This window comes from Scyliorhinus torazame, chromosome 9, assembly GCF_047496885.1.
Source record: "Scyliorhinus torazame isolate Kashiwa2021f chromosome 9, sScyTor2.1, whole genome shotgun sequence".
Classification (NCBI taxonomy): domain Eukaryota; kingdom Metazoa; phylum Chordata; class Chondrichthyes; order Carcharhiniformes; family Scyliorhinidae; genus Scyliorhinus; species Scyliorhinus torazame.
The window spans coordinates 182,209,385-182,231,811 of record NC_092715.1 but is presented as its reverse complement, the minus strand read 5'-3'; the positions used below and the strand labels follow the sequence as shown (position 1 = coordinate 182,231,811).

Below are 22,427 nucleotides of genomic sequence, written 5' to 3'. Positions count from 1 at the left end.
TAGTTCCTGGTTAAATGCTGCATTGTGAAAGTAGATATTTCCTATTACTTGATTCTACTGAAAGGGCTTGCGGACTTGTTTTGTTTAGTAACAATGTAGCCACAGTCCTTTTTATAGAAGAAATATTTTCACAGATGCATTGACAGTTCCTTTATTTATTTGAAAAGCAATTGTTAAATACACATGTAGGCTAGATGAAGTTATTTCTTAAAATGCATAGAGCTGGTTGAAAAAGTGACACGTTGACAGATTTACAGAAAGCTGTTGCGTTTCAATTATGGCTCGGAAATATCTAAGCTTTTGTTTTCTTCTCATTTGGGGATGAAAATTTGGCAACTTGTCTGCTTCTGTAACCCCTGATGCTTGACCTCTGCCAGTTACCCACAGTTTAAGTAGTTTTGATGTCAACTACAAGTGATGACATATCGGTAATGGGTAGCAATTGGAATGTGTCATGCTTCACGGACTGGGCCCATCACAGCTGAAGCTGGGAGAGCTGCTGTGTGATCAGCCAGTTAAATTGAAACTGAAGTGGTAATTGAAATCAGGGCCTATCACGGAAATGGGATTGTCACCTAGTGATCTAAAATATTAATTTCCTAATCATGGACAAATGATTGGACAAGCGTAAATGACAGCTCCTGACTCCAAGGGCCTGACATTTAGGCCAGAGCCACAGTTCTATTGTGGTTTGGCTTTAAAAATGTGGCAACATTCAATTGAAAAGAATTAATGAACAGGGAATGATATAAAGAAGGTCAGCGAAAGGTGTTTTTTTATTTTCTGTATTGATATTGTACAAGTTGCTTTTGATTATTTATAGTGGAAAAAAGCATGAATTGAATTACCACTTGAATTGCTACATAATAGAAAGTCAATGAGGTTATATTCAAGGGTCAAGTGACTGGGGAAAGTTTCTGCCATTATAGTTTACTAATCTTACTAGCTCGCATTCCTCAAAAATACATTGGCCTAATGTGATCAATTTATAATTTTCTTCCATGCTGGTTAGTTAACTTAAAAGCAAAATAGGTAATCTGATTCTACACATTTTTGTTACTTCTGTGGGTATCCTCCATTATAAAAGTGATTTTGTGTTTTCTTGCCAGACTAAGTTTTCCACCCTGCAATAATGCTGTTGTCCATCATCTTTCACATGGATGCTGCACCACAATCTTTGGTTATCCCTGTTGGTATTATTTTTTGCAGAATAAATATATTGAATAAGGTGGCTCGTTCATCTTTATTCTGTCAAAGCAATTGAAAGAGCAGTCTGTACCATCAGTCCCTGGTCAATGAAACTTTTGTCACTGTCAAAAGATGCTGAGTTCATGCTTTCTTCCACCCCCCTAACCGACTCCACATCAGTGGATGCTGTATCACTGGTATGACTTGTTTAGCTTAACAGTCTGCTTCTCTGTGTAAAACTCTGCAATACGATCTCAGTGTCTTGCATGAATAATCTGCATTTTGTACTGCAGTTATAATTTTATATATGTAAATAGGAGGTAAATTAAGAGACTATTCTGGAAATTCATTCATGGTGAAGTTGAGAATGACTGCCCTTGACCTTAAGGCGACCTTTGACCGAGTATGGCATCAAGGGGCCATTTAAAACTCGAATCAATGGGAATTGGGGGAAACTTTCCACTGGTTGGAGTCATACCTAGCACAAAGGAAGATGGTTGTGGTTGTTGGTGGCGAATCAGCTCAGTCCCAGGACATTGCTGCAGGTGTTTCTCAGGGGAATGACCTAGGACCAACCACCCCTTCAGCTGCCTTCTCCCCTTTACAAAGTCAGACATGGGGATGTTTTCTGATGATTGTCCAATGTTCAACACCATTCGGAATTTCTCCAATTCTATTGCAGCCCATGTGCAGCAAGACGCAAACAACATCCAGGCGCAGGCGGACAAGTGGCAAATAACATTCGCACCACACGAGTGCCAGGCAATGACCATCGCCAATAAGAGAGAATCTATCCACCTCCCCATGACATTCAATGGCATTACTATTGCTGAATCCCCAACTATCAACATCTTGGAGGTTACCATTGACCAGAAACTGAACTGGACCAGCCACATAAGTAGTGTAGCTACAAGAGAAGGTCAGAGACTGGGAATTCTGCAATGACTAATTCATCTGACTCCCCAAAACCATTAACAAGGCACAAGTCAGGAGTGAAATGGAATATTCTCCACTTGCCTGGGTGAGTGCAGCTTCAAAAATACACAAGGAGTTTGACCCCTTTTGAGGACAAATCAGCCCATTTAATTGGCACCCCATGCACCACCATAGATATTCACTTATTCCACCATCAACACACAGTGGCAGTAGCGCGTACCATCTACAAGATTTACTCTAGAAACTCATCAAGATTCCATCGACTGAACCTTCCAAACCTGTGACCTCCACCACCGAGAAGGACAAGAGCAGCAGATATCGGACACCAGCACCTGCAAGATCCACTCCAAGGCACACAACTTCCTGACTTGGAATTATATCACCGTTTTTTCACTATTACCAGGTCAAAATCCTGGAACTCCCTCCCTAACAGCCCTGTGGATGTACCTACACCACATGAACTACAGCTGCTCAGGAAGGCAGCTTACCACCACCTTCTCGAGAGCAGTGAGGAATAGGCAACAAATGCTGGCCAGCAGCAGCCACATCCCACAAAATATATAGTTTTTAAATTGTGGGTGTGACATGTTTGTTATTCAATTAGTCACTTTGTTATACAGAAATTTTTAAAAAATATATGTTTATTAAGAAGTTTTAAACAAAATTTTCAACCTTACAAACACCCCCCCCCCCGTAACACAAAAGAAAGAAAGTTTGCATAGCAAGACATGAACTTGGCAAGTCAATATGATACAGAACTTTGTACATTGGATTCCTCCCGTACATTTCAGTCCTCCGGATCATTCATGTATTTTCTTGCTCAAATGCCCCCCAGAAACCCTCCCTCCATCCCCCTTCCCCCCCACCCCCCCGGGTTGCTGCTGCTGCTGTCCGACCATCATCTAACGCTCCGTGAGATAGTCTAGGAACGGTTACCACCGCCTGTAGAACCCCTGCGCAGACCCTCTCAAGGAAAACTTTATCCTCTCCAACTTGATATATCCTGCCATATCATTGATCCAGGCTTCCACGCTGGGGGGGCTTCGCCCCCTTCCACATTAACAAGATCCTTCACCGGGCTACTAGGGACGCAAACGCCAGAATACTGGCCTCTTTTGCCTCCTGCACTACCGGCTCGTCCGCTACTCCAAATAGTGCTAGCCCGCAGCTTGGCTTGACCCGGACTTTCACCACCTTAGATACTGTTCTCGCAACTCCCCTCCAGTGCCGGGCATGACCAAAACATATGGACATGGTTCGCCGGGCTTCCTGAGCACCTCCCACATCTGTCCTCTACCCCAAAGAACCTACTCAGACTTGCCCCCGTCATGTGCGCTCTGTGAACTAACTTAAACTGTATCAGGCTGAGCCTGGCACACGAGGAAGAGGAAGTAACCCTACTTAGGGCATCAGCCCACAGCCCCTCCTCAATCTCCTCCCCCAGCTCCTCTTCCCATTTACCCTTCAGCTCCTCTACCAAAAAACCCCCCCTCTTCTTTCATCTCCTGGTATATCGCCAACACCTTGCCCTCTCCGACCCATACGCCCGAAATCACCCTGTCTTGAATCCCCTGTGCCGGGAGCAGCGGGAATTCCCTCACCTGCCGCCTCACAAACGCCCTTACTTGCATGTAGCTGAAAGCGTTTCCCGGGAGTAGCCCAAACTTCTCCTCCAGCGCCCCTAAGCTCGCAAACGTTCCATCAATGAACAGGTCCCCCATTCTTTTCATCCCTGCCCTATGCCAGCTCTGAAACCCTCCGTCCATCCTTCCCGGGACAAACCGATGGTTATCCCTGATCGGGGACCACACCGAGGCTCCCATCGCACCCCTGTGCCGTCTCCACTGCCCCCATATCTTCAGCGTTGCCGCCACCACTGGGCTTGTGGAGTACCTTGTCAGCGAGAGCGGCAGCGGTGCCGTCACCAGCACCCCCAGGCTCGTTACTTTGCAGGACGCCATCTCCAACCTCTTCCATGCCGCCCCCTCTCCCTCCATCCCCCACTTACGGATCATCGCCACGTTGGCTGCCCAATATAAGCCACCCAGATTCGGCAACGCCAGCCCTCCTCTATCCCTACTTCGCTCCAGGAACCCCCTCCTTACCCTCGGGGTCTTACTCGCCCACACAAAGCTCATAATGCTCCTGCCTACCCTCTTAAAAAAGGCCTTGGCGATCACAATTGGAAGGCAATGAAATACAAAAAGAAACCTCGGAAGGACCACCATTTTAATCGACTGTACCCTGCCCGCCAGCGAGAGCGGCAACATGTCCCACCGTTTAAAATCCTCCTCCATCTGCTCCACCAACCTCGTCAACTTAAGTTTGTGCAGGGCCCCCCAGCTCCTAGCTACCTGGATCCCCAAGTATCGAAACCTCCTATCTGCCCTCCTCAGCGGTAGGTCCCTGATACCCCGGATGCACCACAAAGAGCTCGCTCTTCTCTACATTGAGCTTATAGCCCGAGAAGTCCCCAAACTCCCTTAGGATCTGCATGACCTCCACCATCCCCTCCACTGGGTCCGCCACATACAGCAACAGGTCGTCTGCAAACAGCGACACTCGATGCTCCTCTCCCCCTCGGACCACCCCCCTCCATTTTCCAGACTCCCTTAATGCCATGGCCAAAGGTTCAATTGCTAGTGCAAACAACAAGGGGGACAGGCGGCACCCCTGCCTCGTCCCTCGATGCAGCCGAAAATAGTCCGACCTCTGCCGATTCGTAACCACACTCGCCACCGGGGTTCTATATCGGAGTTTAACCCAACTGATAAACCCCTCTCCAAACCCAAACCTCCGCGACACTTCCCAGAGATACTCCCACTCCACTCGGTCAAAGGCCTTCTCCGCGTCCATAGCTGCCACTATCTCCGCCTCTCCCTCCACGGGTGGCATCATTATCACATTTAGGAGCCTTCGCACATTGGTATTTAGCTGCCTACCCTTTACGAATCCCTTCTGGTCCTCGTGAATCACCCCCGGGTCACAGTCCTCCATCCTCGTAGCCAACATTTTTGCCAGCAACTTAGCATCTACGTTGAGGAGCGAGATTGGTCTGTACGACCCGCATTGCAGTGGGTCCTTATCCCGCTTCAGGATCAAAGAGATCGTCACCTCCGGCATTGTCGGGGGCAGGGTCCCCCCCTCCCTTGCTTCATTGAAGGTCCTTACCAGCAACGGGGCTAACAGGTCCACATACTTCCTATAGAACTCCACCGGGAACCAATCTGGTCCCGGGGCCTTACCTGCCTGCATGTTCCCCAGTCCTTTAATCAGCTCCTCCACCCCAATTGGTGCCCCCAAACCAGCCACCTCCTGCTCCTCCACCCTCTGGAACCTCAGTTGGTCCAAGAATCGTCGCATCCCCTCTTTTCCCTCTGGGGGCTGGGACCTATACAGCTCCTCGTAAAAGGCCTCGAATGCCTCATTCACTTTCACCACACTCCGCATCGTAGTTCCCCTGCCATCCTTGACTCCTCCTATTTCCCTCGCTGCCATCCTCTTACGGAGCTGATGTGCCAGCATCCGGCTCGCCTTCTCCCCATATTCATACATCGCCCCCTGTGCCTTTCTCCACTGTGCCTCTGCCTTCCCCGTGGTCACAGGTCGAACTCCGTCTGGAGGCTTCGTCTCTCCCTGAGTAGCCCCTCGTCAGGGGCCTCTGCATATCTCCTGTCCACCCTGAAAATCTCCCCCACTAACCTCTCCCTTTCCCTGCCTTCTCTCTTCTCCCTATAAGCCCTGATGGAGATTAACTCTCCCCTGACCACCGCCTTCAGTGCCTCCCATACTATTCCCACCTGCACCTCCCCGTTGTCGTTGGCCTCCAGATATCTTTCGATGCACCCCCGCACCCTCCCACACACTTCCTCGTCCGCCAGCAGTCCTACATCCAACCGCCACAGCGGGCGTTGGTCCCTCTCCTCCCCCAGCACTAGCTCCACCCAATTCAGGGCGTGGTCTGAAATGGCTATGGCCGAATACTCCGTTCCCTCCACTTTCGGGATCAATGCCCTGCCCAGAACAAAAAAATCTATCCGGGAGTAGGCCTTATGTACATGGGAGAAAAAAGAACATTCTCTGGCCAAAGGCCTGGCAAATCTCCACGGATCTACTCCCCCCATCTGATCCATAAACCCCCTGAGCACCTTGGCCGCAGCCGGCCTCTTCCCCGTCCTAGATCTGGAACGATCTAATGCTGGGTCCAGCACCGTGTTGAAATCCCCACCCATTATCAAGCTCCCTACCTCCAAGTCCGGAATATGCCCCAACATCCGTTTCATGAATCCAGCATCGTCCCAGTTCGGGGCGTATACATTTACCAATACTACCCCCGTCCCCTGCAACCTACCGCTCACTATCACGTATCGGCCTCCATTGTCCGCTACGATATTCTTGGCCTCAAACGACACCCGCTTCCCCACCAGTATTGCCACCCCTCTATTCTTCGCATCCAGCCCTGAATGGAACACCTGTCCTACCCATCCCTTCCTTAACCTGACCTGATCTGCCACCTTCAGATGCGTCTCCTGAAGCATGACCACGTCTGCCTTCAGTCCCTTTAAGTGCGCGAACACTCGGGCCATCTTAACCGGCCCATTTAGGCCTGTCACATTCCACATGATCAGCCGGATTGGGGGGCAACCCCCCCCCCCCCCCCCCCGCCCCCCCGACTAGCCATCTCCTATCTTAGGCCAGTCCCGTGCCCGCGTCTCCCGCATCCTCCAGTCCCCCAGACGGGGAAGCCCCGCCCCGACCACGTCTTCCATTTTCAGTTCCCCCTCGGCCAGTGCAGCAGCAACCCTATTATCCCCCCCTCTCCCCCCCTTCTCCCCCCTTCCCTCCCCCGCTCCCCCCCTTTCCTCCCCCCTCCCCGCTAGATCCGCATCTAGCTCTTTTGCTCCCCCCATACTACTTCCTGAGTCAGCTGACTTCTGCTGACCCTGGCTTCCCCCGCCTTCCCGTTGATCTCTCCCGTGTGGGAATCTCTCCTCCTCCTTACGTTCCTCCATCCCCCCCTCCCTAGCGTGGGAAAAAGCCCGCGCTTTCCTGAACCAGCCCCGCCCCGTGGCACAGCTCCTGTTGCGGCCTTATCTCAGTTCCCCCATCCCCGAGTCTCACCTCCTTCCAGCACCGACGCCCACATTCCCCACTATCTCATCAAAAGAAAAAAGAACTCTTCCCCCATCCCCATCCATCATCCCACCCGTGAAACATTCTTTACCCATATTTACAACCCTGTATACAGTTAACATCTCCCCCACAACCACGGCCCCTCCGTTCGAGTCCAATTTTTCGGTTTGGATAAAGGACCAAGCCTCTTCTGGCGTTTCGAAATAGTGGTGTCGGTCCTGATAAGTGACCCACAGTCGCGCAGGCTGCAGCATTCCGAATCTCACTCTTTTTTTATGCAGCACCGCCTTGACCCGGTTGAAGCCCGCTCTCCTCTTTGCCACCTCCGCACTCCAGTCCTGGTAGACTCGGATCACCGCATTCTCCCATCTACTGCTCTGCACCTTCTTGGCCCATCTCAGGACACTCTCTTTGTCTGCGAAGCGCTGGAACCTCGCCACTTTCGCCCTTGGCGGCTCGCCAGCCTTGGGCCTCCTCGCCAGGACCCCCTTCTAGCTCCAGGGGGCTCGGAGAGACCTCCGCACCCATCATGAATGGAGCATCGTGCTCACATAGTCCCGGCATCAGCCCCCTCCACTCCTTCGGGGAGACCCAGAATCCGGAGATTCTTCCTCCTCGACCTGTTCTCCAGGATCTCGAGTCTCTCGGCCCACCTCTTGTGCACCGCCTCGTGCGCCTCCATCTTTACCGCCAGGCCCAGGATCTCGTCCTCGTTCTCATTAGTTTTATCCCTCACCTCACGGAGCTCCATCGCCTGGGCCTTCTGGGACTCCTTCAGCCCCTCGATCGCCAACAACATTGGCGCCAGCACCTCCTTTCTAAGCTCCTCCACGCAGCGCCTGAGGAACTCCTGCTGGTCCGGCCCCCATGCTGCTCGATCTCCGTCCTCCGCCATCTTGGTTTTCCCCCCTCGTTTTTGCCACTGCTCCAAAGCCTCTTTCTCCATCGCTCCACCGCTAATCCCCGCCATACGACGTAAGGGGGGACCTTACTTCACCTTCCCACACGGGATTCAATCAAAAAATTTCCATTGGGGCTCCTCCGGAGAGCCCAAAAGTCCGTTAAAGCGGGAGCTGCCGAAATATGCGGCTTAGCTCCGCATCGCCGCAACCGGAAGTCTGTTATACAGAACTTGAGCTTTTTCTGGAAAAAGAGACATGCTGGTGAATCTTTTTTGTCTTGCACTCATCAGAATAGACGCAAGAATACCAACAAATTTTACTGCATGACTAAAGGATGCTGATTGATTGACATGTCAACTCCGTTTGGTCAAGGCATTGGCATAGAAAATGCACCAGGCAAAAGGCATTGCACCTTTTTTGAATTAAACAATAGCATTGGGAACAATAGTTTCCTGGTGCATTCTCCATGGCAACACCTCAGCGACCAGGAACCTTTTATCGTGTAGTATAATTTTTTGTTGTTCATTCTTGGGATGTGAGCTTCATTGAGAAGGCCAGCATTTATTGCGGATCCCTAATTGCTTTTGAGAATTGGTAAGGCCTTTGAAATGAGCTGCGAAGGGATGAAGGGTGATGGACCCTGGGAACACACTTTTGCATTCTTTTCCTCCTGTTTTGTTGAATAAGTGCTGACCTCTACTTGGCACATCAATGCAATGGCACAACTGAGATTGTTAACATTCAGGTCCTCCTCTGCCGTGATGAATGTTATTGTTCCAAATGTTGTGATGTGTCTTTGTATCCACTTATTTATTAGTTTTCTGTTAGAGGGAATCATGAGAAGGGGTGATATTGGTTGCATGTTCTATATTGTTTAAAAAAAAAAATTTAGAGTACCCAAATTACTTTTCCAATTAAGGGACAATTTAGCGTGGCCAATCCACCTAGCCTGCACATCTTTGGGTTGTAGGGGTCAGACTCACGCGGACACAGGGAGAATGTGCAAACTCCACACGGACAGTGACCCGGGGTCAGAATCGAACCGAGGTCCTTGGCGCCGTGAAGCAGCAGTGCACCACCAAGTCGCCTTGCATGTTCTGTGCTGGATTGAAAGTTGGTTGGCTCTCACCTGGAACGTCCTCCAAGTGGGGATCGAATAATTTATTTTAATAATCATGATATACTTGCCCGCTTTCCTCCTTTCACTTTTTAGTATTGTTATTCACAGAGTTTCAACATTTTCACAATACAAAATGACTCCAAACAAATAACCCCCCCCCCCCCCCCCCCCACCCCCCCACCCTGCGCCCCAGCCCTCAACAGTCAACAGTAACCAACTTCTTCTCTCCTTTCACATTGAGTCATGATAGTATAGCGTTTTGAACAAAGTCTAGGTAGGAATTGTTCCAGACCTTTGCTTGCGATCAGAAGTTTGGTTGGGGAATAAACATAAAATGATAGAAATATAAACCAGGTTAGTCAGCTTTTGAAAGAATGTGACCCTTGATCAGAATTGCTATGGTCAGAAGCTCTTCCTCTGACCTTCCAAGGTATGTTAAACGACCTCACCCAAAACATTTATCTGTTTTGCTGTTTTCAGATTGATTTTCAGTATATTTCAGAAACTGCGGAAGTGAAGAATTGAGAGTGTGAATCTGCTTCCTATCATTACCTGATGCATTAAAGTCCTTGCCCTTCCATTGTATTTTCCCCCCTATTTCCCTGCACTATGTTCCAGCTGAGAATGCAGTTAGATAGCTTCCTGCCAGGCCTCAGCCGAAAGCACCTGAAGGAATTAAGTGGCCCATGGTGACTCATTCTGCAGGGTTTATATATTGGTGGCTCTTAACGATAATATTACCTTTAATATAGAAGAACTCTCTATGCTGTCTGTATACAGCGCTAATAAGTTTGTGTTTCCTACAGCACCTGACAGAAGAAAAACCTGGAAATCTGGTCAATGAAGCAGCCAGGTATTTACTATATTTAAATAATACCTTTTTAGAGACTTGTGTCAAAACTTAAAAAGATTTTAACAATATAAATATGTCTAGTTTTTAAAATGTTTTTAAAGCCATGGTATGCTGGGAATATTTTTGATTTTAATTGGGTAAAAGATTATTCAAGGATATTTAAAATTTATTTTGATGTTTAAAATATTTTGATTAAGAATGGCAGTTTATTTTTGTTCCATCTCTCACTCCAAAAATAAAATCTGCCAGAGGGATTCCTGGAAATTTCCACAGAGCAGCGAATTCCATAGATAATGGTAATTTCCTGATGCTTTTCGGGGGTTAGTTATTGTGTGTTGCTTTATCTTATTTAGGCAAATTGCCCTTGGTGACCTCATTGTCATTAACAAAACAGACCTGGTTCAACGTGAGGAGCTGGAAAATTTGAAAACTGCTGTTAGGTAAGGAAGGATGTTTTGCCATTATATAGTAACAGATCTTAAAATTTTAAATATGTTTTTGGCCAAGAAAGTAACAGAATAACAAAATTCTTGCAACCAACTTTGTTCAAATATCTGCAAGTAATGCAAGATGCCATTCAGTCCTCACCAGTTAGTTTCTCTGCTTCTTCTCCTTCACCTGATTGATGAGCTACATCCCTTTTCTGACTAATGAGAATCAACCACGATAATTTTTGTCCCCTCCTTTGCTAAATAGTAATTGTTTTTGAGACTACCATTCCTTGCAAGTCTTTCTGTATCTAGTCACCTTTTATTTTGCTAATTGGCCTGCAAAATGAATAATCGCAGATTGGCGGCCTGTTAAATACCCTGTCCAAACTTTCCTTTCCATGTGTTCTAAATTTTCAAAGAACTTTATTTCTTTCCGTTTTGGAATAAGATGTCCAGATCCTGGAATTCAATAGCATTCTTCGGTGTTTTACAAAAAGTGAAAGGAACGACTTGCGTTCATATGGTGCCTCCCCATGACCTCTGGTGCCTTACAAAACACTTCACAGCCAATGAAATACTTTGTGTATGATCACTGCGTAATGTAGGAACGGTGAACAAGTGCATAAATTCGAAATTAATCTGCCCACGCAGAGAGTGGTGGGTGCCTGGAACGCATTGTCTGTGGAGGTGGTGGGGGCAGGTACGATAGCAACATTTAAGATGTATCTTTTTTTTAAAAAAAAATTTTCGTTAAAGGTTTTCATAAAATACCAATAACAAAATGAGGAAGAAAAAAGAACCTAACAGGATTAAGTACAAAACACAATCTAAAAAAGCAACCCCCCAACCCCCCCTGTACATAAATAATAAATTAACATTAACACCCCGACTTAACAGGTGTATACACCCCCTCAGACCCTCCAGTGTAAATAACATAAACATAGAACATAGAAAATACAGCACAGAACAGGCCCTTCGGCCCACGATGTTGTGCCGAATCTTTGTCCTAGATTAATCACAGATTATCATTGAATTTACAGTGCAGAAGGAGGTCATTCGGCCCTTTGAGTCTGCACCGGCTCTTGGAAAGAGCACCCTACCCAAACTCAACACCTCCACCCAACACCAAGGGCAATTTGGACATTAAGGGCAATTTATCATTGGCCAATTCACCTAACCCGCACATCTTTGGACTGTGGGAGGAAACCGGAGCACCCGGAGGAAACCCACGCAGACACGGGGAGGACGTGCAGACTCCGCACATACAGTGACCCAAGCCGGAATCGAACCTGGGACCCTGGAGCTGTGAAGCAATTGTGCTATCCACAATGCTACCGTGCTGCCCTTGAGAACAAAGAAATCTACACTATATCATTTTACCTTAATCCATGTACCTATCCAATAGCTGCTTGAAGGTCCCTAATGTCCCCGACTCAACTACTTCCACAGGCAGTGCATTCCATGCCCCCACTACTCTCTGGGTAAAGAACCTACCTCTGATATCCCTCCTATATCTTCCACCTTTCACCTTAAATTTATGTCCCCTTGTAATGGTTTGTTCCACCCGGGGTAAAGTCTCTGACTGTCTACTCTATCTATTCCCCTGATCATCTTATAAACCTCTATCAAGTCGCCCCTCATCCTTCTCCATTCTAATGAGAAAAGGCCTAGCACCCTCAACCTTTCCTCGTAAGACCTACTCTCCATTCCAGGCAACATCCTGGTAAATCTTCTTTGCACCTTTTCCAAAGCTTCCACATCCTTCCTAAAATGAGGCGACCAAAACTGTACACAATACTCCAAATGTGGCCTTACCAAAGTTTTGTACAGCTGCATCATCACCTCACGGCTCTTAAATTCAATCCCTCTGTTAATGAACGCGAGCACACCATAGGCCTTCTTCACAGCTCTATCCACTTGAGTGGCAACTTTCAAAGATGTATGAACATAGACCCCAAGATCTCTCTGCTCCTCCACATTGCCAAGAACTCTACCGTTAACCCTGTATTCCGCATTCATATTTGTCCTTCCAAAATGGTCAACCTCACACTTTTCAGGGTTAAACTCCATCTGCCACTTCTCAGCCCAGCTCTGCATCCTATCTATGTCTCTTTGCAGCCGACAACAGCCCTCCTTACTATCCACAACTCCACCAATCTTCGTATCGTCTGCAAATTTACTGACCCACCCTTCAACTCCCTCATCCAAGTCATTAATGAAAATCACAAACAGCAGAGGACCCAGAACTGATCCCTGTGGTACGCCACTGGTAACTGGGCTCCAGGCTGAATATTTGCCATCCACCACCACTCTCTGACTTCTATCGGTTAGCCAGTTCGTTATCCAACTGGCCAAATTTCCCACTACCCCATGCCTCCTTACTTTCTGCATAAGCCTACCATGGGGAACTTTATCAAATGCCTTACTAAAATCCATGTACACTACATCCACTGCTTTACCTTCATCCACATGCTTGGTCACCTCCTCAAAGAATTCAATAAGATTCGTAAGGCAAGACCTACCCCTCACAAATCCGTGCTGACTATCCCTAATCAAGCAGTGTCTTTCCAGATGCTCAGAAATCCTATCCTTCAGTACCCTTTCCATTACTTTGCCTATCACCGAAGTAAGACTAACTGGCCTGTAATTCCCAGGATTACCCTAGTCCCTTTTTTGAACAGGGGCACGACATTCGCCACTCTCCAATCCCCTGGTACCAACCCTGTTGACAGTGAGGACGAAAAGATCATTGCCAACGGCTCTGCAATTTCATCTCTTGCTTCCCATAGAATCCTTGGATATATCCCGTCAGGCCCGGGGGACTTGTCTATCCTCAAGTTTTTCAAAATGCCCAACACATCTTCCTTCCTAACAAGTATTTCCTCGAGCTTACCAATCTGTTTCACACTGTCCTCTCCAACAATATCGCCCCTCTCATTTGTAAATACAGAAGAAAAGTACTCGTTCAAGACCTCTCCTATCTCTTCAGACTCAATACACAATCCCGCTACTGTCCTTGTTCGGACCTACCCTCGCTCTAGTCATTCTCATATTTCTCACATATGTGTAAAAGGCCTTGGGGTTTTCCTTGATCCTACCCGCCAAAGATTGTCCATGCCCTCTCTTAGCTCTCCTAATCCCTTTCTTCAGTTCCCTCCTGGCTATCTTGTATCCCTCCAATGCCCTGTCTGAACCTTGTTTCCTCAGCCTTACATAAGTCACCTTTTTCCTCTTAACAAGACATTCAACCTCTCTTGTCAACCATGGTTCCCTCACTCGACCATCTCTTCCCTGCCTGACAGGGACATACATATCAAGGACACGTAGCACCTGTTCCTTGAACAAGTTCCACATTTCACTTGTGTCCTTCCCTGCCAGCCTATGTTCCCAACTTATGCACTTCAATTCTTGTCTGACAACATCGTATTTACCCTTCCCCCAATTGTAAACCTTGCCCTGTTGCACGTACCTATCCCTCTCCATTACTAAAGTGAAAGTCACAGAATTGTGGTCACTATCTCCAAAATGCTCCCCCACTAACAAATCTATCACTTGCCCTGGCTCATTACCCAGTACTAAATCCAATATTGCCCCTCCTCTGGTCAGACAATCTACATACTGTGTTAGAAAAGCTTCCTGGACACACTGCACAAACACCACCCCATCCAAACTATTTGATCTAAAGAGTTTCCACTCAATATTTGGGAAGTTAAAGTCGCCCATGACTACTACCCTATGACTTCTGCACCTTTCCAAAATCTGTTTCCCAATCTGTTCCTCCACATCTCTGCTACTATTGGGGGGCCTGTAGAAAACTCCTGACAAGGTGACTGCTCCTTTCCTATTTCTGACTTCAACCCATACTACCTCATTAGGGTGATACTCCTCTGTTATACTATCTCTAATTAATAATGCCACCCCCCCCACCTCTTTTACCACCCTCCCTAATCTTATTGAAACATCTATAACCAGGGACCTCCAACAACCATTTCTGCCCCTCTTCTATCCAAGTTTCCGTGATGGCCACCACATCGTAGTCCCAAGTACCGATCCATGCCTTAAGTTCACCCACCTTATTCCTGATGCTTCTTGCATTGAAGTATACACACTTCAACCCATCTCCGTGCCTGCAAGTACTCTCCTTTGTCAGTGTTCCCTTCCCCACTGCCTCATTACACGCTTTGGCGTCCTGAATATCGGCTACCTTAGTTGCTGGACTACAAATCCGGTTCCCATTCCCCTGCCAAATTAGTTTAAACCCTCCCGAAGAGTACTAGCAAACCTCCCTCCCAGGATATTGGTGCCCCTCTGGTTCAGATGCAACCCGTCCTGCTTGTACAGGTCCCACCTTCCCCAGAATGCGCTCCAATTATCCAAATACCTGAAGCCCTCCCTCCTACACCATTCCTGCAGCCACGTGTTCAGCTGCACTCTCTCCCTATTCCTAGCCTCGCTATCACGTTGCACCGGCAACAAACCAGAGATGACAACTCTGTCTGTCCTGGCTTTTAACTTCCAGCCTAACTCCCTAAACTTGTTTATTACCTCCACACCCCTTTTCCTACCTATGTCGTTGGTACCAATGTGCACCACGACTTCTGGCTGCTCACCCTCCCCCTTAAGGATCCTGAAGACACGATCCGAGACATCTCTGGCCCTGGCACCCGGGAGGCAACATACCTTCCGGGAGTCTCGCTCGCAACCACAGAATCTCCTATCTATTCCCCTAACCATTGAATTTCCTACAACTATTGCTTTTCTATTCTGCCCCTTCCCTTCTGAGCCCCAGAGCCAGACTCAGTGCCAGAGACCTGGCCGCTAGGGCCTTCCCCCGGTAGGTCATCCCCCCAACAGCATCCAAAACGGTATACTTGTTTTGAAGGGGAACGGCCACGAGGGATCCCTGCACTTTCTGCCTGTTTGTTTTTTTCCCCCTGACTGTAACCCAACCTGGACTGCTGCTGCCATCGACCAATGTCTGCCGTTCTGCCAGGAAGCCTAAGAACGGTTGCCACCGCCTAAAGAACCCTTGTACTGACCCTCAAGGCGAATTTCACCCTCTCCAATTTAATGAACCCTGCCATATCGCTGATCCAGGATTCTACGCTTGGGGGCCTCGCATCTTTCCACTGAAGGAGAATCCTTCGCCGGGCTACCAGGGATGCAAAGGCCAGAATTCCGGCCTCTTTCGCCTCCTGCACTCCAGGCTCCTCTGCCACCCCAAATATTGCAGGCCTCCAGCCCGGATTGACCTTGGATCCTACCACCCTCGACAACGTCCTCGCTACGCCCTTCCAAAATTCCTCCACCGCTGGGCATGCCCAGAACATATGGGTGTGATTTGCTGGGCTCCCTGAGCACCTAACACACCTGTCCTCACCCCCAAAGAACCGGCTCATCCTTGTCCCGGTCATGTGTGCCCTGTGCAGCACCTTAAACTGTATGAGGCTGAGCCTCGCGCACGAAGAGGAAGAGTTCACCCTCCCTAGGGCATCTGCCCACGTCCCCTCTTCGATCTCCTCTCCCAACTCCTCCTCCCACTTACCTTTCAAATCCACCACCGAGGCCTCCTCCTCCTCCTGCATCACCTGGTAAGTTTCCGAGATCTTCCCCACTCCCACCCACCCCCCCCGAGAGCACCCTGTCCTGTACTGTGTGTGGCAGTAGCCGCAGGAATTCCACCACCTGCCATCTGGCAAACGCCCTTACCTGTAAGTACCTGAAGGTGTTCCCCGGGGGGATCCGTACTTCTCCTCCAGTTCACCCAAGCTCGCAAACTTCCCGTCCACAAACAGGTCCCCCAACTTTCGTATCCCTGCCCTGTGCCACCCCGAAAACCCTCCACCTGTTCTTCCTGGGGCGAACCGGTAGTTCCCCCGTAATGGGGTCCACGCCGAGGCCCCAACTTCCCCCCCCATGCCGCCTCCACTGCCCCCAAATTTTGAGGGCCGCCACCACCACCGGGCTCGTGGTATACCTCCTTGGAGGGAGCGGCAGCGGCGCCGTTGCCAGCGCCCCCAGACCCGTACCCACACAGAACGCCGTCTCCAGCCTCTTCCATGCAGCCCCCTCCCTCTCCATCACCCGCTTGCACACCATCGTCGTATTGGTGGCCCAGTAGTACCCACAGAGGTTGGGCAGCGCCAGCCCCCCCCATCTCTACTCTGCTCCAGGAACATCCTTCTCACCCTCAGAGTCCCTCGCGCCCACACAAACCCCGTTATACTCTTGTTAACCCGCCTGAAAAAAGCCTTCGGGATAAACACGGGGAGGCACTGGAACAGGAACAAAAACCTTGGGTGCACCGTCATTTTGATTGACTGCACCCTACCCGCCAAGGACAGCGGCAATGCGTCCCACCTCTTGAACTCCTCCATTTGCTCCACCAGCCTTGTAAAGTTAAGCCTATGCAGGGCCCCCCAGCCCCTGGCCACCTGGACCCCCAAATATCTGAAGCTCCTCTGCGCCCTTTTTAGTGGGAGCTCCCCAATCCCCCACTCCTGGTCCCCTAGCTGAACTACGAACAGCTCGCTCTTCCCCATGTTGAGCTTGTACCCCGAAAAGTCCCCGAATTCACTAAGGATCCTCATTACCTCTGGCATTCCTCCCACCGGGTCCGCCACATACAGCAGCAGGTCGTCTGCATAAAGCGACACCCTATGTTCCTCCCCACCCCAACCACCTCCAGTTCCTCGACTCTCTCAGTGCCACAGCCAGGGGTTCAATCGCCAGTGCGAAGAGCAGGGGGGGGACAGGGAACACCCCTGTCTCGACCCTCTGTGCAACCGAATGTACTCGGACCTCCTCCTATTTGTGGCCACACTCGCCATCGGGACCTCAGGTGGCCTAACCCACCTGACAAACCCCTCCCCAAACCCGAACCTCTTCACCACCTCCCACAGGTACCCCCACTCCACCCTATCGAAGGCTTTCTCAGCGTCCATCGCCACCACTATCTCCGCCTCCCCCACCCTCGCCGGCATCATGATAACGTTCAAAAGCCTCCGCACATTCGCGTTCAACTGTCTCCCCTTCACAAACCCCGTCTGGTCTTCATGGATGATCTGCTGCACACAATCCTCAATCCTCGTGGCTAAGACCTTCGCCAGCACCTGGGCATCTACATTTAGCAAGGAAATCGGTCTGTGAGACCCACATTGCAGGGGATCCTTGTCCCGCTTCAGGATCAAGGAGATCAGTGCCCGGGACATCGTCGGGGGTAAAGCCCCCCCTTCCCTTGCCTCATTGAAGGTCCTAACTAACAGCGGGCCCAACAGGTCCATATATTTTTTATAGAACTCGGCCGGGAAACCGTCCGGCCCTGGTGCCTTCCCCGCCTGCATGCTTCCTATCCCTTTGATCAGCTCCTCCAGCCCAATCAGGGCCCCCAGTCCCGCCACCAGTCCCTCTTCCACCTTTGGAAACCTCAATTGGTCCAAGAAACGGTCCATCCCTCCTCCCGTGGGAGCTCGGATCGGTACAATTCCTCGTAGAAGTCCCTCAAGACCCCATTGATGCCAACCCCACTCCGCACCACTCTCCCTCCCCTGTCCTTAACTCCCCCGATCTCCCTAGCTGCGTCCCGCTTCCGAAGCTGATGCGCCAGCATCCGGCTTGCCTTTTCCCCATACTCGTAGACCGCCCCCTGGGCCTTCCTCCACTGCACCTCCGCCTTCCTGGTGGTCACCAGGTCGAATTCGGCCTGGAGGCTGCGCCTCTTCCTCAACAATCCTTCCTCAGGCTCTTCCGTGTACCTCCTGTCTACCCTCACCATTTCCCCCACCAGCCTCTCCCTCTTCCTCCGCTCCTTGTGGGCCCTAATGGAGATCAGCTCTCCCCTCACCACCACCTTCAGTGCCTCCCATACCATCCCCACTCGGGCCTCCCCATTGTCGTTGGTCTCCAAGTACCTCACTATACTTCCTCGGACCCGCTCGCTCACCTCCTCGTCCGCCAACAGCCCCACCTCCAAGCGCCACAGCGGGCGCTGGTCCCTCTCCTCCCCCATCTCCAAGTCCACCCAATGCAGGGTGTGGTCCGAAATGGCTATTGCCGAATACTCGGTATCCTCTACTCTCGCTATCAGCGCCCTACTCAAAATGTAAAAGTCGATTCGAGAATAAGCCTTATGGACATGTGAGAAGAATGAAAATTCCCTCGCCCCCGGCCTTGCAAATCTCCAAGGATCCACCCCTCCCATTTGGTCCATAAATCCCCTCAGCACTCTAGCTGCCGCCGGCTCCCTACCCGTCCTAGACCTGGAGCGATCCAGTGCCGGATCCAACACCGTGTTAAAGTCTCCCCCCATTATCAGGCCCCCCACTTCCAAGTCTGGGATCCGACCCAACATACGCCGCATAAAACCCGCAGCGTCCCAGTTCGGAGCATACACATTGACCAGTACCACCCTCTCTCCCTGCAACTTACCACTTACCATTATGTACCAACCGCCATTATCTGCCACAATGCTCGACGCCTCGAATGACACCTTCTTTCCCACCAAGATCGCCACCCCTCGATTTTTGGCATCTAGCCCCGAGTGAAACACCTGACCTACCCACCCTTTCCTCAGTCTTACCTGGTCTGCCACCTTCAGGTGTGTCTCCTGGAGCATAACCACATCAGCCTTGAACCCCTTCAGGTGAGCCAACATGCGGGCCCACTTAACCGGCCCATTCAGTCCCCTTACATTCCAGGTTATCAGCCGGATCAGGGGGCTACCCGCCCCCCTCCCCCGCCGTCTAGCCATGACCCCTCCTCGGCCAGCCAAGCGCCCGCACCCCACACCCGGCCCGTTCACCACAGCGGCATACCCCCGACTCGACCCCCCCCCCACTCACTCCAGCTCCTTCACCTTAGTAGCAGCAATTCGATTCCCCCCCCCCCCCCGGGCTAGGACCCATCCTAGCTGGTTTACTCCCCCCATTGCACATCTGCAAGTCAGCTGACTCCTGCTGACCCCGGCCACTCCCGCCTCCCCTTCGACTCCTCCCATTGTGTGACACACCCTCCTCTCCTGCTCCCCATCCACAGGCTCTCCCCCTCCCCCCTCCGTTCTAAGCGTGGGAAACAATCCTCGCTTCCCCGTCCCGGCCCCGCCCCCCAGAGTTCGGCACGGGAAAAAAGCCCGCGCTCTCCACCTACCAGGCCCCGCCACCAACCAAAACAGTGCCCAACCCGCCCCATCCACCCTCCCCAACCCGAAAGAGAAAAACAGAGAAAAAGAAACCCAAAACAATGCAAATGCCCCTCCCCCCCCCCCCCCCCCCCCCCCCCCGAACAAAAAATAGGCATAACATATCCACCGCAGTCCCCAATCGCCCATCCCGACCCTCAGTCTGTGTCCAGCTTCTCGGCCTGAACAAAGGCCCACGCCTCCTCCGGAGACTCAAAATAATGGTGCCGGTCCTTGTAGGTAACCCACAGTCGCGCCGGCTGCAACATGCCAAACTTCACCCCCTTCCTGTGCAGCACCGCCTTCACTCGATTGTACCCGGCCCTCCACTTCGCCACCTCCGCACTCCAGTCCTGGTATATTCTGACCTCTGCGTTCTCCCACCTGCTGCTCCTCTCCTTCTTGGGCCACATGAGCACACACTCCCGATCGAAGAACCGATGGAACCGCACCAGCACCACCCGCGGAGGCTCGTTAGCCTTGGGCCTCCTCGCCAACACTCCTGCCATTTCTGTGGAGCGCCTCGTGCGCCTCCACCTTTACCGCCAGGCCTAAGATCTTGTCCTCATTGTCAGAGATCTTTTGTCGAGCCTCTCGGATCGCCACCCCCTGGGCCGTCTGAGTCTCCAGCAGCTTATCAATAGAAGCCTTCATCGGCTCTAGCAGGTCCGTTTTAATCTCTCTGAGGCAGCGCTGGATACCCTCCTGTTGCTCCTCCGCCCACTGCCTCCACGCTGCCTGGTCTCCGCCCGCCGCCATTTTGTCCTTCCCTCCCTTCTTCGGGTCCACCACCACCTTTTTTGTCACCCCGCTCCTAGTTAAAGCCATATACTGACGGGGAGCTGTTATTAACTCCTTCCCACACCGGGAAACGTCGACAAAGTGCCGTTGGGGGCCCTGAAAACAGCCCAAAAGTCCGTTTTTGCGGGAGCCGCCGAATGTGCGACTTAGCTCCGCATAGCCGCAACCGGAAGTCTCGAGAGGGAATCCTTTTGGCAGTGTTCGCTTCACCAATCTGCCCCAAAAAGTCTGTGGAAAATCCTGAAAAAGGTCTGAGAGTCCGTTCCAGACGGGAGCTGCCGAATGCGCGACCTACTCCTCCATGGCCGCCACCGGAAGCCTCGTCCCCGCTTCTTCAATGGCCTTGGTGAGATCTTTTCACAGTTGTTCCCTCTGCTGCTAGAATTCACCTTTAATAAAGGCCCTCAAGTCAGCTTGAAGCCTTTAAGCTTGCCCTTCCCCGCCTGCATGCTGGAAGAGGCTTTTGTCTTTCCAGCCAAATCTTTTACTGTTTCTGCCGGGTCTGGTAACCAAGAGACATACCATCCTGGGGGACACTGTCGGGGGCATGTTACAGTCTTCCTCCCACTCCGGGAAATGTCAAAATAATGCCGTTGGGGGCCCTGTAAAGAGCCCAAAAGTCCGTTCCAAGCGGGAGCTGCCGAACATGCAACTTAGCTCTGCATAGCCACACCCGGAAGTCCATTTAAGATGTATTTTGATAGACACATGAACGGGCGGGGAATGGAGGGATACAGACCATTTGGGCAATATGTCGTAGGTCTAAATAAGGAATCTGGATCGGGACAGGTTTGGTGGGCCGAAGGGCCTGTTTCTGTGCTGTAATGTACTTTAAATAGACAAACCGAATCACAATTTGATGATTTCTTGGGGAATAAACCAAATTTAGTAAGTTTTGTTCACTTCATTCCAAAATCAGTCACGGCAGCAAATATAAAATGGGAGTTAAATCATCTCTGAAGCTCAGCGCACGTGAGCTAATTTAGATTTAATAAGATGTATTCTGAGGCAGGAGGAGCAGTTTGAAGAGTGAAAACTATCTGTGGCGGCTACAAAGTTTAACATTTTCCACATGGACTTTTTTTTTTCCTCATCCAAGCTCTTCCAAATCAGGTAGAGTATGGATTAGGTGCAGAGTAAAGTTACCATTATGTAGTGTGGTAACTGCAGTTATTTACTCCAACTTGTGCAGGTTGAAAGTACCATTCTCTCTTTCCCCCAGGCCACCAACCTCTGCACATGCACACAAGCAAAATTTGTCAGGAGCATAAGGCTTGCTGATATCAACTTCACAAAGTGTTTAACAGAGGCGGCAACCAACAAAACTAGTCTCCAATTTACTGTACAAGTCTTATTCCCCCTTACCTTTGTCAAAGATCTGTTTGGTCTCTTTAGGTCTATCATGTGCAGGTTGCTGATCACTAGAAAAGGAGCAGGTACCAGCGGAAAGCTGTGGGTCCATGACATGTAGAACCAGTGTTAAAATACAAGAGAGAGATCAAGGTCAGAGCTCCAAGTACTGTAATGGCATCCAAAGAGAACACACTTCCAAGGAATTGTCACAGTTGATATTACCATTTCAGCCCCTTCCAGAATGAGCTCCAAACCCCCTTAAAAGCATAAGCTCACATAGATTGAAGTGGTTTTAAGTTGTTACTCTCTGGCAAACTTGTTGAAACCTTGTTATGCAGTAGCTTGCAGGAAATTAATGCACCTCTGAACCAACAGGAAGGGCTGCACACATAAACATAGTCCCAAACATTCGACCACATCGCAGTCCCAAGTACAACACACTTACTGTCAATGATAACATTGAAAAAAGAAAGACTTGCATTTGTTCAAAGCTGGATAAATGGCCAACCTACTTCCAATGCATTAATGTTCCAAT

At 50.3% G+C, this 22,427-nt stretch overlaps 1 protein-coding gene across 2 annotated transcripts in view; it reads left to right on the top strand.

Annotated features, from left to right (window-relative positions):
- cbwd (COBW domain containing) overlaps positions 1-22,427 on the top strand; it is a 92,902-nt gene that overhangs the window by 32,763 nt on the left and 37,712 nt on the right. For both annotated transcript variants that reach the window (XM_072516862.1, XM_072516861.1), the window contains 2 exons: positions 10,086-10,132; positions 10,486-10,572. In XM_072516862.1, coding sequence (XP_072372963.1) covers positions 10,086-10,132; positions 10,486-10,572 — 134 coding nt within the window. The remainder of the gene's footprint in view (positions 1-10,085; positions 10,133-10,485; positions 10,573-22,427) is intronic.